The following is a 19,268-nucleotide window of genomic DNA, read 5'->3' as shown; positions in this document are numbered from 1 at the left end:
CCGCTGATTTCTTAAGCTGTACTATTCATACAGGTGCTGGTGCAATTTTTTTAACAAGGAGAATACAAACACAGCCCCCCTTCTGCAGATTCTGCAGTTGAGTTTCTTGTGTTTGGAGAAATGGCTGGAGCCAGCTCACCTACAGCAAAAGGTGTAAGCCTCACGCAACAAGCACCATTTCCCTGACAAAAACCATCTTCATGCTTAGGGTGGTTTCCTACCAGGTGAGCGTAATTCTTCTTGACAGTGACATCTGGTGGTGTGCTGTGAAGTATGGATCAAAGCTTTTGCAGAGACACAAGCTTTGTGCATGCTTCCCTGGTGCCCGAGTGCCAGAAGGTTGGCAAGGCTTGTTCTGTAACATGCTTGAAGGGAAGTGTTGGTGTTAAGGCTAGCCAGTTTTGGTGTTGCATTATGTTCTGTATCAGTAATGGTGTCAGATGCAGAGGGCAGCTCTAGCTACTCACACTTAAGCTTAGGATGTTATCCGTTACATCCAAAGACAAGACTTTGACTAAAATTACTGTAACAGAAGGATGCCATTTGCTGAAACATGGAGCAGGACTGTAGGATGAGTAATGAATTAATGGATGTTTCTCTAGTTGAAAAAGGTAGACTAGAAGGTTGGTAGCTTTTAATACCCAGGGTTGTGTCTACACAAATGCAAGGCTTGCTTGTAAGTGCTGGTTCTTGGAAGTGCTGTTTTATCTAATATACTATAATTTCAGAAATTCAAAATGGTCATCGTTTGGGGCCAAGTTTACCCTACTGATATTACCAAAGTTACCAACAGAGAATATATGCTCATTTCTTTTCTTCCTGGCTTGCTGCTAATGTTCAGGTGGGTTCCCCTTCCTTTTTTCTGCCTGGATCATTTTTTGTCCCAGTATTTGAAATTGTAACTACTGAATGACTTTAGTTCCTATTCTTCATCTGAAGCAAAGTTAGCACTTATTCATCAATTTGTAAGCTGAACAGGTTAGGGAAACAAAGATTCTCCAGTATCCCACCCTTCGTCATGTCTGAACTTTGGTTTCTCAGCCTACTATGTACTGACGAAATGCGTGGTTTGAAACCTGATGGGTACTGTGGAGCATGTATTGGTTTATGGAGATAACAAGTTCATGCTGGTGTGTAAGGAAAAGTTTAGTCAGCTTTGCATCATCACTGTTCTGTCTTTGAAATGTCATAATTGAAACATTGATTGTCCTCCATATAAAAATAGGAAAGGAAGCTTACCTGCCATGTTCCGAAATGCCCTTTCTAAACTTTAAATAGCTGCACAGTGATCAAGTTCTGTAAAGATGTAGCAAATAATCATTGTTTAATTGTATATCAGATGTCTTCTGCCTAAAAGCATCATGAATAGTTTACAAGAGTGAACATTTCACAGGAGAAGATGCATTTGCAGTAGAGTTCCCTTTATTTCACAACAGTAAAGCACACAACCATTAAATACACTTGACACTTCTACTGTGCTGTCTAAAAAGCTACGCTCCAATGTACACATGGCACAAATCTGGTGGCATCCACTTCGAACAAGTGGAACATCTAAATCAAAGCAAAGACTTCACATAAAAATAGATCTTACTCTCTGCAACTGTATTCTTAAAAAAAAACCAAACAAACAATGATGGTGATGAGACTGAATGGAAAGAAAGGGGATTACTGAAGCAACAATCACCTCCCAGATGTAATGCAGAATGTTATTTTTATCAGCTCATCTGCAGATGGCACAAATGAAAGCTGATTAAGGCAAATGCTTCTTAAGAAAGGCTGTTTCTTGTAAACAACAAGGAATTTTTTTTTCTTCATCAAAAGCTCTTTCTCAGGAGTGACACTTGCTATGTCCCAGGCCCCTGTGGGACCCCTGCCCTCCTCGTTGCTGCTCTCTATTTCTGAAGGGATTACATGATGCTTTGAGGAATGCTGGCTTGCAGCTGGCTGTGAGAAGAGCTGAGCTTTCTTTGCAGGTGGCTGCAGCAGCAAAAGGTGCCACCACAAGACTTTTTCAGTAACCTGTCGGGCCTTCCTAATGTGCTTGGCCTCTGGGCTTTGGTATCTGACGGCAGTGTAGTGTTTGTGACGTTTTGTGGATCACCTAGATCAAACTACTCACCAGCACAACAATTCAGTAAAAAAAGAGTGAAGGTGTATTAGAAAAAAAGTACCTTATTTTAAAGCCATATTAAGAAAAACTAAGCTATGCTTTCATCTTAAGAGCTGCTGTGCACAAATGCTTTGATCCCAAACTAATCCGTGTCTATTAATTAATTGGCACCTAATTAATAGCAACATAAGTCACTAAGCAGTCAGTTTTTTTTTTAAGGGGAATTTCCTCTTGGAAGTTGAGCATCTTCTCATGTCCTGACTTGGAACTTTCCTGCTTTTGTAATATATTTGACACCTTTAAAAGGCTTGTATTTTTCTCCATACATGTCTAGGCGATTCACTTTCAGTCCTGAAAAATACAAAAACAAGTACAAAGTTAAAAGTAGAATGCTAGAAATCATGTCAGTCTGTTTAAAAGTCCTGCTTTCTTGAAGCATGTTAAGATCAGTTAGGAAGCAAATTTTCCTTCCTTTCACAAGTTTATCGGGTTTGAAACAGGAGAAAAGACCGTTCTTGTCACCTACTCTTAGCTGCCCTGGCAGAGTCAACAACTTGTTGCTGTTCCACTCAGTGAGCTAACATCCTCCTTCCAAGGGAGGAACTATGGAACAAATGAGTCTATCTTCCACGGCTCCTGTACGCTGCACTCATTTCCAATAACACAGATGAAGCAAAGGACAAGTTTTAGAATTCTTTTCACTCTAAATCATCATTGCAAGGACCAGCAATCCCTGTGCTATTAATTGAGGAACACCAGTAGCTATTAATTACCTAACAGTTTCAGGTTGTCCCCTGCTTTCTCATAGGTCCATTATCTCTGGCATCCAGCCACTGGATCCACTATGTTTTGCTAAATTTTAACTAGTGGGTTGCAAGTTTAAGAGGAAACTGCAGGTTTCTGTTCTTACACAAAGACTAACGATTATTTACTCAGCAAAGTAGTCTAAGAAGCGAAAGTACCATAGCTTTGTACCTACCTAGAAAGGTAGTACATATACTACCACCAATTTTCATCTCCTGCCTTCAGTCATCCTCTTTCTTTCCAGTCTTGGCTCTGTTAGGGTCTTAATCCTGCAAAGTTTGCTTGCAGAAGCATTTTACACATGGACAACTCGCATGATTTAAGTGTTCGCAGACTGAAGCCTTGTTTGCTTTAAATTTACTTTTGCACTTACCCTACAGACTTACTTCTGATTTTACTTGCAGATTGTTTTGAAGATGATAAACTAAGCAGCTCCAGAAGGAAAGAATAAGAAGGGCGTTTTTTAAAATTAATGGAGGGGTTTTGACCACTAGAAAGGGCTTTAGTGATATAAGGCTAAAGCAAGTCAAGAGTAGCACGCTAAATCATCATCCATCACTCTTCACTAGAAGGATAAATTTGCATGTTTAATGCACAAGTCAACAAAGAAAAATCCATTCTTCTCTATGCTTCTTATAGTCTTTCTTGAGCAAAACAATTGGGAATTCAGAATTCCCAGCAAGGCAGTCTTCCAGCAAGGGTAACTGTCAGGTTTGGGTAAATCAGACTTTACCTTCTTGTACCAAGCTGACTTCAGATCAGGACCTCCAATTAAAAGACTAACAGTTTCCCACTTCATTTCCTACTGCTACTCATTCCGTCAGTACCAACTTCACGTCACACCCCCCCACTCACCTGAAATTGCAAGCTGTTGTATCTTAAACTGGATGTTTAAACTTGGATTCTCCTCTGGCTTGGGGGCTCCAGACTGCAGGTTCACTATGCCCTTCAGGTTTGGTAGCTTTTGAGGGGTAATTTTGCCAACGTCCCATGTTAGCACCTTGCCAGGAAAGAGAGAATAGTAGCAATAGCTTTCTAGGACAGAACCTATGAGGTCAAGTTCATGTCAAGCTTTTAGTTTGCAGACTGGGTACAGAAAGTAGCCTGGTAGCTCTGAGAATTATCCCACTGGCTGGGAGATGGCATGGTTAGGGCTCCCGGAGGTATGGTGTCTTTTCTTCCCAGCATTTCTTTTGCCCTGTCAGTGCTCCTTAGTTGGTCTGTGCACTTAATACATCTGGTTCCCTTCGTAATGGTGATTGTTCCTGTTGTCAGATTGGGTCAGCTAGATCCATGAAGCAAGCAGAGTAACCAGCACAAAGGTTGTAGGAATTTAAACACAGGAATGAGGACAGGAGCGAGGCACTTGGCAAAAGGAGATGTTTCAGCTACAGTAACTTTCCCAAGGGTCACTTGTTTCCCATTGATTCTTACACTTTAAAGAAGATACATGGAACCAAGTTGGCCCTTTACTCACCCACAAAAGGTCTTACTTTTTTTGTTGTTCTTATGATAAACTGAAATGTGTTGATAAATGCAGAAGAACCTCAGGTCTCCCTACTTCTACAAACTTTTGCAGTTACAATCCACCTAGTTATCCCAACTCCTGATGAAAACACAGTATAATTTATTTCTGCAGAGAGGAAAGGTGACTTTAAGTGTTTTTGGTAGTAGTTTTGTTTTTAAAGGATCAAGGTCTGTTCTTTTTGAAACAAAATGTTACGTGGAGAACTTTCACTTACAATTCAGATCAATTGTTGACTGAGATATTCCAAGGGCAGCAGAAAGCTCAGAGCAGGGTGTTAGAGCCAGCAGAATGGTTTGGCTCAGACTGCCTTTCAGCAACATGGTTCCCAGCTACTAAAAAGCTTCAGGAGCTTTAGGAAATTTAGGTGTCAAACCCCAACTCAGAGGCACGCAAGCAGGACTCCCAAGACACAGTCTCTCAGACTGTTTGTTTTCCTTCCTGTGTGTCTTCAGGCAGATCTTATGGAAGAGTTTTTTTTCCTCATATCCTGCTCCCTGTTTTTCTGGCTACTTATTTTCAAGTCTACTGCATTTTCTCCAGATAAGTATGTTTTAAAGAACATACATAGGTTGGTATATACCATCGCTGAAACCACCAGCAAAATACTGCTGCATCCACTAAATAAAAGTATTAGGGGGGTGAAGGACCAAGGGAAAAGAGAGAAAGGAAAGGGAGAGGGGAAGGGAAGGGAAAGGAGACGGATAAAACCAGACATCACAACTGATGTGTATCTAAGTTTGAAAAAGTAAATTTTAAAGAGAAGATTTTAATTCATAAACACATGCTGAAGAGAAAGTTTTCTGTTAAGTGTGGAACACTGCTCCAGTGCTCTGCAGTATGTAAGACTTGTTCTAATGTTGCCTTAGATATTTAAATAAATAAAAACTTAAGACTTACTTTAGTAACTGGGTCAAATGTATAGCTGCCTTGTGTAGCAGTGAGGTTCATATTAAGTACAGCTTTTGGCATGTGAACTGTCATGACAAGGCCTTCTACTGTTTTCCCCATATTCTGTTTTGGTCCAATGGTAACATCAAATCTTCCTGAAGAACTATTTTCCTTAAAACTGATCATGTGTTTCACATATACAGGAATTGCCACCAAGCTGAAAAGAGAAGACAGTAGCTGAATGCATCCTGGCTACTTCTCTGCTCGTAAAAATACAGCTCTTTCTCATAAATAGGTCTTGTGTTTCTGGCAGGTATTCAAGTTAGAACCAGTTTGTTTCAAAAGTGAAAAGTGATACTCAGCTCTTCAACATCATTGCTGAAGTGATTTTATTAGCAGAGAAATCACAGAAAAAAAAGATTTTCTTCCTAATCACTTTACCTCCACCTGTTTATTTTTTTAAAAGTAATCTCATTGAGCCAATTCTCAGAACAGCCACTGGTCAAATTGGACTTAGTTTGCAAGTATCTGCAGTTTAGACTTTTTTGCTTTGTTCTTCTTATGAAGATCAGAGTCCTCTATGTATACAGAGACTTAGCCACAAAGCCATCTAGCAGCAACAATGACTACCAGGAAAGAATAGCCCTATATTACTGTCATGTGTTTTATCTCACTGAAAAACGGTTGCCGAGTATCAGCAGCTCACTGAAAAAATCGTTTTCTTGATTGAGTAGGGACAGAGCAACAAATGAGACAAAACCTGAGAACATGCATTTTAGCAACAATGGAAATTCCCCCCATAACAAGGAGAAATCTGCAGTTACTCAGATGGAAATGGTAGATGGTACATCTGATGGTACATCAGTGTGTCTAAACGCGAACGTACTTCTGTGAACTGACGCGGTAGGAGATCAATCTGAAATTCCCATCGGGAGGAATAAATGAAAGGACTCTCTCAGACTCCCAGCGTTTGAATCGAATACATGGATGGAAGCTGACGTCATCCAGCAGCCGTGGGTTCTGTAAGTAGTGGCAAAGTGGTAAGTGAAATCTTATCAAATATCAGCAATTTGAGCTAGCTACTGAACTCTACACAATTCCTATTTCTTAGACTCTAAGTATCATTCCTAGCCATTATCTGAGACACGTTACTGAGCTAGATGGATTTCTGGTCTCACTTGGTTCAGCAGTTCCTGTGAGTGTATTTTTATGTACAGACAAAAGCCATTCCAACTACTGAGCAATGCAGCAACTTCTACAATATAATGCAAAACTTGTTATGTTATTTTTTGTATGTGTAACACATGAAGTAGTGATTGGACTCTTAAAATTGTTCAACTCTGATCATTAAGAAAAATAAATCCTGCGCAATTAAAATTCCCAAATATATGCTAAATTTACCATGAAAGAAAGAGAAAGATCTGGCATTCCTGAGAGCTTAATACACGAATCAATAACACCTTGTATTTCTGCAAAGACTGTGGAACCTGTGTGGAAAAAAGAAGAGACACTTAACATTATTATCAAGGGCCTAACAAACATTGTGAAGTGCAGCTAGAGGGCATAGATGACATTTGCACAACGCTCAAGAACACGCCAAGCACAGACAGGAAAGGTCATTCCAGTTACCTGTGGCCTGGGCAGCTTGCTAAAATACATGAGCCAGAGCAAACAGCTTGTCCCTAATCAGCTAATTATACTTGTGCCAGCTGTTACACAGGACTTGTACTGGATGTGCTTGAACTGGTTGCCAGCAATGAGCAAATAAGAATTTCAGAATATGCAGACTCTGAATCTTCCTTCTTTTCATCCCTGACCCCTGTCTCCAGAAAACTATCAAGTTGTGTAGTGGTGCAGGGAAGTTGAAGCACATCACAAAGTCAACATCAAGACACAGTAAGTTTCTACTATAAAGCTCCAGATAACCTTGGCTTTCAAAAGCATGGCTTGTTTAACAGTGGGATTACATATTCATCTTGACGTTAAATAAATCCATAAGAAAAAGAAAACCACCCCAAAGCAAGAATACCAAGCATCTTACCCAGGAAAACATTTCCTCAAATGCTTTATAAGGACAGAAAGGCACGAGCAGGACTTGACTAATTAGCCCTACAAGCAAAGGTTATTTTAGAAGATATGTAGAAATTATTGCTGATCTAGTCAAGGGGAGGGAGAAACTGTGGGTTAATACTTTGCCTGAAAAGAAGGGATCCTGTTTCAGATGAAAGCAGTTAACCATATCCCTATGAAACAAGATAACAAGGGGAGCAACCTTATCTACTTTTGAGTCCTAGTGAAGGTTAGGAAGAAAGATTCCTGCATTGCTAGTCCCCAAGGGATCAGAGCAGAAAAGAGTAGCCATGACTACTGCAGTGGATCCTCAGTAGGAAATTTAAACACTTAGTGGACACTGATTGAGCTTGAAATACATACAGAAATACAAACATGGTCTTGATTGTAACTCCTCAGACTAAGCACTCATACTACTCTTGGGAATCCTGTTGAGCTAGGAGAGTAACACAGCCGTCAGGGTGTTCTGACTGTGATTGCCACCTTCTTTTAGTTTCAAGATGGCAAGAGTAAGAGCTGCACAATAGCTATTTATGACCATCGAGATCAACGGTGGCTAAAATGTTTGTCAAATTGGTGTATGGAACCAAAACAACATTTACAACAGCACCACTGAACGAAGAAATCAGAGATTTGCTCCCTGCCCCATACCACCACAAAATGGTGTCATGCAGTCTTCAGCTTTAGTAACTGATGGCCCCAATAATGAACAAAACAGCAGGCTCCTGTCCGCAGCATAGCAGTTATCTTTTTGGATCAGTTTTTTCTACTTCTTGGCACTGGCAACATTTACACAAAAGTTATCGGATTCCTCCTCAGAGTTAAATCTCAGATTAAAGATTTTTGTATTTGAAGATATCATGTTTCATTTACAGAAAAGAAAGGAGTATTATTATGCTTCATAATATCTGGCTCCAGTTTATATATAAGGAAAACAATACTGTCCAGCTATTTTGCACCAAGTTTTGTCTTGCTATCAGAAGAAAGCTTATGAAAGCTTTTGTCTTGCTCATTTGAGAGCCTACGAGGACCTCAATTGTCTCATGACATTTAAAACTTCAACTATTTTTTTCCATTTATATCTCTTAAGAGATAATCAATATACAAACAGAAAACATCTAAGTACAGAATATTTCTTGTGGATGTTCTTGAAACAGCCTAGAGCATGTTGCTATTTTAAGATGAACTGAAGAAATACATTTGGCACGTCATTTTAAATTGTATATTTCTATTTAAGGTATAGATTCATGTATATAAAACACACGCAAAAAAGTGGTTGGACTGTATTCTCTCTAAACATCAGCAGCTAAATATAAACACATTCAACAAACAAAAATGAGTTTGCAAAGCATCTTACCTGATTTGTCTATAATCGCATCAATTTCTTCAATGACATCAAAATAGGCTTCGTTGTTTGTGTATTTTACCCCTGCTCTGCGCCAGGGAATGTTGGACAACTGTCCGGTGGGAAGTGTGTCACCCACATTACTACTGCCTTAAAAATGTAAAGGAACTCAAAATCAGTAATGAATTACAAGAGGAATGTTTCAACTGCCAAAATTAAGAATCAAAGCAAGATTTGCCCTCAGGCACTGCAGCCTAGAACCTGGCCCACTAAAATGTCATTCATTAGGTGATGGGAATGCACTTTGAGGATGTGTCCAGACTTACTGTTTTCAGACTGTATTTTGCACAGCAAAATGCAAGGCCTAAGTCAGCAGGAGATTTGAGTGGGAGTAGGTGTGGGGCTAGATCCTGCAAAGGATTTCATCACTACAATTCAAGACATTACAGCTCCTTGTGAGGGCCTTAAGCATGCTTCCCCCCTCTCCTATGAGTTTTAGCTGGCTGCCTTCAGGGCTGATTTACTGTAAGAGTTGTTATGAAGAAAGACCTGGAAGAAGCCTTAGGGAGGGCTCCCACCCCTTTTGCTTGGGAGCTGGGCACCCTTGGTACCCATCTGAGCTACCTTGCAGCAACATGACAGCCACGTCTACACACCTGATCACGTGCCAAATCGATCCGGATCCTGGCCCATAGACTTGATTTTCTGGCTTGACCTGTCTTATCATGATGGACTTTCCTAGCGATCACTGAGCTGTAGATGACCCTGTTATCATCTGATCCCGACCCTGACCCTGACCTGTTGGCTCAACTTCTGGGCTCCTTAACACTGATGCCACTGCCCCTGCCTGCCTTGCCGTCACCCTCGGCTCCTGGTTCTTAATACCACCCAGTGTGAGAAAAGGGCTTCCTGAGCTACCTAGTTATAAAGTAAACTGATGATTCTTTAAAAAGGAAAAAAAAAAAATCTTATCACTTCTGGGGCTTAGGTGACTGATCTTGGAATCCCAATATAGTGGAAACAACTCCTTCTGCTCTAAGTAGGTCTCAGGACAGAGCCACAGCTCAGGCTTGCTTGTATCCTTTAGCACAATGAATGTGGTAGTGTGTCCTGCTGTGTGAGACAGCTTCTTTGAGAGGCTGGCAGGCAGCGATTATCATTTCTACACAACCTGCTGGCAGGCAGAAAAAAGAAGTTTTCATTCTTTTGAGCTAGTAAAATAACTCACACAGAAACCACCCCCCCTAAAGTCTACCCTGGTGCTATAACACATGGGGGAGGAGTTGCAACCGTTTCCTCACTCGCACTGCATCTCTGAAGGGGACCACTGGCCGTGGCCATGGCTTGTGTCCCTCAGCAGCCTTGCAGGGTGCAGCAGCGCTACACAGGCTGGGCTGCCAGGCCAGGTAGGCAGCAGAGCTCTTAGGCTGCCATTTCCCACCTGCTCAGTGTTGAGCTGTTGCCAGTGACAAGATGCCTGCCACCCTGGACAGCCACTTTAGTCTCCTAGGGAATTCTAATAAGGCTTTAGATAAAACAAGAGGGTTTGATGCTGCAACTCTTGGCTTCAGGAGTCTTAATTCCCCTTACACTGGTGCATCTAGTCCATTAACATCATAGATATTTTTCATAAGTATAACTACTACCATCCAAAACCACATTTAAAAAAAACCCAACGAAACCCCAGAAATTAAAACTGATGAGATTTATACTCAAAGATTAAACCACATGTGCTACCTCAAAGACCAGCTCCTCTGAGCACTACCTCTGTGTCGCCCTGCAGCCCACCTACTACCCTTCTCTAACACAACGTACAGGCGAACATCTCACATATCTCTGACCCCATGTGACACCTCATGGCATACTTCCCTTGCACCCACTTGCCAGACAAACAGATTCCACCACCTCAGCTGACAGACATTTGGCTCTGTCAGTGCAAGACATACCCATTTACAACAGCCTGAAACCAGCTCTGAACTTGATGGATGGTGGTAGGGGTGGGGAGGAGGCTGAGGACAGGCTATTTGTTTCTCTTCATGCTATCTGTTCCCAGCCAGCAAGGATTTAGTAGATATCTGTTATATACCTTTCTATAATGATTTCCTATAAAATGCATAACCTTCTCCAATGCCCCTCAGTTATTCAAGGCTTGGGGCTAGCTCTGTACCAATCCCAGAGCACCTGTCTCCAGTATGTGCTGTCCGTGCTGGGAACTGCTATTCCTGAGGGACTTCAGCAGCTGTGGCTGGGACCAGACAGTGCCACTGGGGATATCAAAGGGGCCAGGCATAAACTGCAAATAAGGAGGAAGTTGCTTTTATTCAACTCTTCATTGTGAGAAGTGGCAGTACAGTGGCCTCAGCTTACAGATTCACATCAATATGATACTATTTTTTAGCTATGAAGCATGATGGGGCTTTGTTTTTAAGCAGCCAGTCACCACTGAAAGTTACTTATTTTCCTACCTGTGATGGAGTTGACAACGGAGCGCAAAATTGTGGGAGGCTTAATCAGCTCCTTCAATATGTTAGATTCTGTTGCCAGTGGAAATCCATTGTCTAACATTTCTTCTAGAAGTTCATACACAATAACTACATTGTCCTTAATTGCAGTCTCAGAACATTCGCCGAAGTAATCCTAAACAAATCAGAGATTACAAAGGAGAGGACTTTTTATTCCTGTTAAAATGCTTTGCAAAAGTTTGTTTGTTTTTTTTTGCTTACAGAAACCCTGCAATATATCAAGGAATTTTAGCACCTAAACTGACTAGCTACTTCTATAGTCTGATTGCATCATATGTTAAGGTTACTTTTATGATCCAATTAGAAATAAAGACAGCGTGAACAGTGAAATTAATGTAATCTGGTTTACAAGTAAATATGTCTCAAAGGTTTTGCCACTTGTGAACATTAACATGTCTTCAGTTAGAAGACTCTTTGTAAAATAAGGAGACTATCTTTTGGCAATGCCAAATCTTCATAGAGGTTCCTTTATTTACAGTATCTGTGAAATAGGTTGCAAACTGACTCATGCTTTGCATCTCTTTCCTCTCTACAGAATGCTTCATGACTGCATGCTCCTTCTTGTTCATCTATATAACATGAACAGTACAAAAGCTTACAGAAAAAAGCATTTACAAAGTGGGATTTGGGTTTTAGTGCATATGCGCTGGTATCTATAAATCAAATGAATACACAAAATATACCTTTTTGTCCTTTGTACTCTATAAACGAGTGCTTGACTTAAAAATTGCAAAGGGGAAAGTCACTGACAGGAGGGTTTATTACCTTTATTTAAAAGAAGTTTATACAAAAATTCCCTTGGAATGATTTCAATTTTAAAATTATTTAATGGTGACAGACCTGGAAAGTATCCGCTACTCGGTGTAGAAATTCAATTACAAAGAGTGGTGGCACTTCTGTCTGTATGACAGACACAAAGAAGATTTTATCCCGATAGATGCTGATGAGGTAGTGATGTGGTGTTGAGATGACAGGAGGCACATTCTCAACATCAACTGCTTTCTCCTGAGCTTCAAAGAAATAATCACACACAGATTGGCTCACAACGCTCTTCCAGTGCTTCTCCAAGAATATATCACCAGAACAGTTTATAAGAAACAGGCTGTGGATCATTTTCTGTTGGAAACACATTCAAAGAAGTTAAAATAAACAAAAGGATATGAGGATTGACATTATTTCTTCTCCCAGATTCCCTTTCTTACAATGGTTATTTTTTATTAACACACACTGTGATTTTAAGAGAAAAGACCTGCTTTGCTGCTTTTCTTTAAATTGCATTTTCTTTATTTAGAGGAATGTTCCACCACAAAGTATTTCACAGTGGATTAAGTTGCTAACATATATCGCAATGTAAGCAAGAAGGTAGCACCTTTGATTTCCCCTTTCATCCCTATTTGGTATTTGTAATTTATTTCTTAAAGAAAAGCTGACTCTCATGAGTTGGCACTCACTTAAACATGTTTGGCAACGTGTAAGGGTAACTTATACATAAAGTTTCCTATGGCAGAGGCATTTGCGTAACATTTACACACATAACTAAGAATTGCACTATCTTAAAGATACAGCTCTTTAGCTTGTCAGCTTTCAGCTATTGAACTAGAAAAGTGTTTTTTATTTGCTGGCTGATTAGTCTTTTACTTATGATCTATGCCAAGCTGCACTTGGATAAAGGGTTGGAATTCATTAAAAGTACACAAAACCAGGAGTTTAAATCTGGTTTAATGAATAAAATTGCCTCAAATGTGCTTGACACACATGAAATATGTTTATATAAAATGTTTTACACTTAAAAACTACTCACTCGTGAAAAAGGGGAGTATGAACCGCAGATAAGGAATGTAACTTTTTTCTTATCTCTTTAAAGATTCACAAATAACATGCTTCAGCCACTGATCCTTCATTCTGTTCATGGAACAAGAAGCTTATCTGCCTTTTTTAAAAACTAATTCCGAATCTGTTTCTCAACTTTCAGGGAGACAATAAGTGAACTAAGTTGTTGATTCAAATGAATAAACTATTTTCTCCACACCTACAGAAGAGACAAATGCTATCAGACTTCAGTTTATCTCTTTAGCCTTTACATCAGACAGATATAATACTTTGGCTGACCTGCAGCATAACCATCCCCTGACAAAAATACAGTCCAAGTTTAAACTCGGGCTTAGAAAACAAAACAAATTGTAACCCAAGTACTGGCTCCTCACGGTGAAGTTGATCTGGTACTTATATCCTGCATAATTTCATTCTGTAGTTGAAGAAGCTGCCCCTGCCACTGGCTATTCATCCCTTTTGCCTTCCAGGTATTGATTTGAGCAGGTCTGTGGCTCTGCAATTACCTATATCAGGGAACAGGTCCAGCCATAAATTGACCCAGAAAAAGGAGTTTCTGGTCAGATCAGCTTCCTGATGCAAGTTATTACATTTCCAGAGAGTGCTACAGCTGGCGCAGAGGAGGTGGTGGAAATGGGCAGATGATAGCAATGGAGATATCCTGAACTGAAGTTTATTTAGCCTTTGGAAGAATTCAAACATGACTGGAAAGAGTTACTGGGCATCCACACCTTGAAACTGGAAGACCACCATCAACTCTGCATGTCTAAGAGAAGCCAAACACATCTACCAAAAACTTATCATAGTTTTCATTAATTTTAGGATGTTTGGCCAGGATCATGCCATAAAATGCAGAGAGAATTTGCTCCTTTGCTAATGTTAACTCTGGCACACAAATGTGAAGATGGCACAGAAGCATCTAGATGTAAATGACCCAGTCCCACAGAGATATTAAGGAGTATAAACACTGTATGATTAAGCCTCATTCCAAAATACTGGAATAAGCACTTAGCTCCATCCAGAGTGAGCTCTTGTTGCTGTGTCTGAATCTAAACTACCCAGAGTACTAGGCTGACCTCCCAACATACTTGTAACACTGAAAAAATGGTCTGGCCCTGTAGATCTTGACAAGACAGAAGTACTGTCTTCCAAAGCTCACCAGAGAAGGTGAAGAAGGGCTACTAAAGAAGGTAGTTAGCTGCTATTTCCCTCCACCTAAGTCAGCAGATGTGGGAAGGGAGCCAAGGTCCAGCTATTCAAATTCTAAACTCCAGCTGCTCCTTCACATGCATGACAGCGATGTGCTCATCTTCACCTGGGCCTTGCCAGGTCTTAGATACCTCCTGCTAAGAGCACACTGTCGTTGGTGGTAGACACAAAAAGACCAATAGTCAAAACATGGAGAGAAAAATCCAACTAAGCCAATATGGTATATAAGAGGAAGTTCTTTTGGAAACTGCAATTGCCAATTTGCTTAAGAGTGGGTAAGGAAAGAAAGCTACTAAGCATTACTGTGTGTTTCTACTGTATCTCTCTTGGACCAAATTAATCTCTAATTTAGTTTGTTAAAAAAACCAGACAATTTTAATACTGTGAGCACAGTATTCTTATAAAGGAGCCTTGACACAATTGCTTTAATCCAGTTTAACTAAACATGTTCTGAATTTAGCCAGCGCTGAACATTAAAACCCTCCAAAATCTCCTGGATAGTCACACAACAGTGGCAAATATAATCAACCACTGAATGTCAGTATTGTTCCACACCAAGGCAGCCCAAACATATGAAGGTGATCAGCTATGAAGCTTAGAATAGTTCTCTGTACATTTTAATATGGATACAATAGCATATCTGTTAACAAATGTAAAACCCACTTCCTAGTAAATGCACACAAAGCTGCATAGCAGAGTTTCAGTACAAGCAGCACCGGTAAGACTCCATTTCCAGAGGACTTGATCTACAGCCTGCTCTGGAGAAGCTATGCTGGACTGCAGGCAGCTTTGGACAATACTCTGACAAAGTACATCAGATACATGTGACTGAGTGTTTTTAAGCCCTTGCAGTTGTCCTGCTATTAACATTCATCCAGATTCTATTGATCAGAAAAGATGGCATTTGTCATGATATACTTTTAACAAGCACAGCAGTGCAGCAGGCCAACATAAACACTACCTAAATACATCAACCTCATTCTATTGCGCCAGCAGCAAGCTCCTGGCGCACGAAATGGCTGGGTTAGCAGGGCCTCTTCTTTTACCGCAAATTCCACTTAGGATATTAGACCATGACTTGATATGCAATTGAAGGAGGGCACGGGTAGCCAGGAAGGGTGGTAGCGTTGGACCACTGCCCCTGTTTACTCATCTGCCCCAAGCTGCCCAGGTACTGGCTGCGTCGATATGAGTGTTTGTGTGGCCTCGTGGTGAATTGGAGTAGCCAACCAATCCAGGGGACCATGCTTGTCAGATTACAGCTTTACAGTATCTGTGGGAACTGCGCAGTAAAATCCCACCTAGCCGACTACCCTATCTTCTGGGTAGGAAGACAGGGATTACAGGATTTCCCATGATACATCATTATTTTGCTTGTAGCATAAGTGTTGCCTTCAAAACCCCTCATGTACTCCTTTCCTCCTTCACAAGTTTTAGCAGGACACTAATTTGCTGCTAATTTGAAGTGCTCTGGAAAATTGAAGCGCTCTCGTTGCAGCTTAAGTACAGAGCAGGCAGACCCACAGACACAAGCCCTGCCCTGTCAGTCAATGGGCAGCTCAGTTTGGATGCTTCCCTGTGCCAGTGCTGACTACAGCAAAGAAGCTCTTACAGCAGTGGGGACATCAGTCTATTATATGCAAGACTAAGTAATTTGATTTATCCCCCACACTGTCAAACAATTGGCATCAGTCAATTAAAGCTGGATTTCATGTTGGGTATCTTACAACTGGTACTACTAAAAAAAAAATCTTATGTAAGCCATCATTTAACAAAAATTACTTAACAGTGCTCCAAATACTGAAGATTTCCCTGCTACTCTATTTTTTGCATACCAGATTTCATTTCAGACATGTAGACATCCCTGAATTCATTTCTCAGTATACTGCCGCCTTCTATCTCATCAGAACATTAGATTTGCAAAGAAAAAAAGATTAAAAAATGCTGAACATAAGAAATCAATTTAGTAACAGTAAGATTCCTCACACCAATAGGTCAAGTTAATACTTGTGGCCAAACAGCAAAGCATGTTAAGAGCTGCGACACTTTGAGGGTAGAGTTCTTGAATCAAAGTTCGTAAGTTTAAAAAAACAGTAGCAAAAGAACACCATCAAAATTTAAGAATCATGAAAGTACCTGTGCAGCAGCGTACACATACACCACTTTGAGATGGCAGCATAAAACCATTCTATGTAAAGTACTGAAGGTGTGCTTCTAGGACTATTTCAGAAGGACATGCCTCCCATCTCTCTGCTTTTAGACCTACCTAAGAAGCAGACTGAAGACATACATGGATTATTATTTGCATCTTTAGTCCAGATCAAGCCATTCAAGCTCATTTTCAGTAGGCTGACAGCCTTCCATACTACTGCCTGACTGAAAGGAATCTTACAGGCACTGCAGCAACAAGCAGCCCAGCAGAGGTTTTGCAACTTCTTCTCAGACTTCCCATCCTTGCTCTGACACACAAAACTCAATGTGATTCTTTGTAGCCATTTCCATCCTACCAGAATTTGAAGTCCTCACAGAAGGACTAAACATTACAACTAAGGCGCCTTCAATACCTTGTTTCCAAGTCTGCAGCTTTTCTTTTGACTAAATCTGGCTTTTGCAATGTTACTGTTTTTTCAATCTCTTGGCAGAGAAACATCTGGACTGAAGTCACAGCAGGCTCACAAGACAAAAGTGGAGCTCATTGGCAAGAGGGAGAGGCTGCGAGCATGGGAAAAAGACTGATTGCACATGCTTGTCCTTAGCTACAATTAAGTACTCGAAAACGTAATTAATGCAGAAATACTGTTACCAGCTGCTTTTCTGTAACACTGAGTTACAGTCAAAGCTCTGAAAATGAGGAAGTGAGGAATTTATCACTGACCTCTGCAATGCCCTTTAGAGCTAGTAATAATTACTAAAAATGGCTCAAAATGGGACCATCACTGGGCAATGATTCCGCAGCTTCCATGTTTCCTGCATTTGGCATAGCTACTCTGAAGAATGGAAGGATTAGTGGGGGTGGACTGTCTGAGCCTCTGTTATGTATTTGTGGAAATGAACTTCTAGTGACAAGCGAATGGAAAGTAATCAAATGCTTAAAGTAATCTGCTTGTCCCATTTTTTTTTTTTCCAAATCCAGGTTTGCTTGTGTTTTTGAGTTAGCACCCTGTAACATACCACAGATGAAATCCGAGACATTTACAGTGAGATACCATTCAGATTTTTTAAAAAAAAATAAAGGAGAAGCTATGTACAATTCAAACCTGCTGGGAACTGCCAGCGGAATCATCCTCATGGTTGGCATAGTCAGTTCTTTTGTAAAACATCGCTTCCATCATTTTACCTCTTGCATGAGTAATTTAATTTGCTTGTGTTTTTCTTGCAAAATAGCTTTTCCTCTCACATACTGCAGCTTGCCTTCTACGAACATGAATTTTCATTATTCAAGTAGAATTCTTTGCCTGATTGTTTACACAATAGCTACAGTAAATGGTGAAGCTATTCCTCCAGTCTGATCAACATCTAATGGGTACAAATCATTCATCATACAAAAAAGATGGTAAGTGCATTGCTACTTCAAAGCAGATTAGCACTGAAACAAAAGAAAAAAAGCAACAACCTCCACTCAATTGCCCTGTTAGGTACTGAACAAGGCAGAAGCGATGTGCAATGCACAGTGGTGGATGATAATGGATTAATTTCCAGCGCGTATTATGCAAATCTACAGTCACAGGGCCCCTTGCTAATAAAGCAAGTACAGCATGACCAGAACCACCATGTTTGCAGCAATGCTGATGAAGAAAGATTCAGGCGACCTGGGTGCTACACGTCCTGCAGCCCCCTCGGCCCCTCCCGGTGTGGCTTTGCTGCAGGATTTGCATATAGCCTTGAATGGCAGTTCCTGCACCATCCCTCCTGCAGGTCCTGTGCCATCTCCCCTAAAAACTAAATTAAATTACCTCCCTGTGCATAATCCCTCCTTCTCATCACTGCTTATCGTTTTAGAGTAACCTATGTAGATCCCCCTGGGACTGGGATACCGATCCCAGGAGAGCCCGGGCCGAAGGCAGGCCCGCCGCTTCCTCGCCCGCCCTCCCGCAGAGACCTCGCACACCCCCAGCTCTGCCAGGCGCCGGCCGGGCCTTCGCTCCAGCACAGACCGCGCTGTTCTGCACAAGCACCAAAGCCTAGAAAAAAAGGGTTTTTTATTCAAACACGGAAATAATTTTGTATTTAAATGGACACGGAACAACGGGAATGGACGCAGGTAAAACGGGAAGTCTCGGATTTACGGGGCAGTCTCCCGCTACTACTGCTGACAGGGATGTCACCCCTGTCCGACTCCAGCCACCCAGAGCCGCCGGCGGCTGCCTACGGGGCCGGGCACAGGAGGCTCCCGCCGGCCGAGGGTCCCGCGACTGCCGCCGAGGCGAGGCCCGCCCCGCCACGACGGCCGCCGCTTCCCCCGAACACGGAAACCAACGCCCCCCGGTGTGGCCTCCCTCAGCGGTGCGGTCCGCCCCCCCCACCCCCCCGGCCCCACGTACCTCCCCCGGCCCGATGCGGCCCGCTCGCCCCGGCCCGACTCGGCCCGTCCCGCTCGGGGGCAGCGGCCAAGATGGCGGCGAGGCCCGGCAGCGCGCAGGGCCGCCCCCCGGCGGAGGCGCGGGCGGCCGGGGCGCTGCCTGCGCCGAGTGGCGAATAACGGGCGCCCCCCCGCCCAAGCCCCGCCGTCCCACTGCCGCGGCCAGCCGCGGCCCACCGCCCGCCGGCGCCCCTCGGCCTCGGCGGTAGGCAGGGAACGGGGGCTGCCTCCAGGCGCTAAAACCACCCGGGCGGGCGGCGCGGCGGCGCACCGCTGGGCAGGAGCGGCGGGCGGCGCGGCCTGCCCTGCCCTGCCCGTCAGGCGCCCGGCGCGGCCGCCCGCCCCGCCGCCCCCGCCCCCCCGGTGGCGGTGCCGGCGCGGTC

The 19,268-nt window shown here is 42.3% G+C and overlaps 1 protein-coding gene across 1 annotated transcript; it reads right to left on the bottom strand.

The window, feature by feature from the left end:
- Window positions 1-1,307: 1,307 nt before the first annotated feature.
- On the bottom strand, window positions 1,308-18,887 carry AP3M1 (adaptor related protein complex 3 subunit mu 1). The gene is made up of 9 exons (XM_059820960.1): window positions 18,848-18,887; window positions 12,108-12,383; window positions 11,211-11,382; window positions 8,758-8,895; window positions 6,732-6,817; window positions 6,217-6,350; window positions 5,340-5,547; window positions 3,770-3,914; window positions 1,308-2,461 (listed from the first exon to the last, which is right to left on the bottom strand). Exons 2-9 carry the CDS (start codon window positions 12,378-12,380, stop codon window positions 2,361-2,363), a joined length of 1,257 nt encoding a protein of 418 aa, XP_059676943.1. The 5' UTR covers window positions 12,381-12,383; window positions 18,848-18,887; the 3' UTR covers window positions 1,308-2,360.
- Between the last annotated feature and the right edge of the window lie 381 nt (window positions 18,888-19,268).

The sequence above is a fragment of the Gavia stellata genome, chromosome 9 (genome assembly GCF_030936135.1).
Source record: "Gavia stellata isolate bGavSte3 chromosome 9, bGavSte3.hap2, whole genome shotgun sequence".
NCBI lineage: Eukaryota > Metazoa > Chordata > Aves > Gaviiformes > Gaviidae > Gavia > Gavia stellata.
The sequence above is the reverse complement of the archived record's forward strand: the minus strand, read 5'-3'. Positions and strand labels throughout refer to the sequence as shown.

Excerpts from the sequence above, each read along its gene's own strand:
- AP3M1 (XM_059820960.1), bottom strand. The coding sequence starts at position 12,380 with ATGATCCACAGCCTGTTTCTTATAAACTGTTCTGGTGATATATTCTTG. Across the intron at positions 8,896-11,210 it reads CGTTGTCAACTCCATCACAG|GCAGTAGTAATGTGGGTGAC; the intron begins GTAGGAAAATAA and ends TACATTTTTAAG. Across the intron at positions 5,548-6,216 it reads TACCGCGTCAGTTCACAGAA|CTTGGTGGCAATTCCTGTAT; the intron begins GTACGTTCGCGT and ends TTCTCTTTTCAG.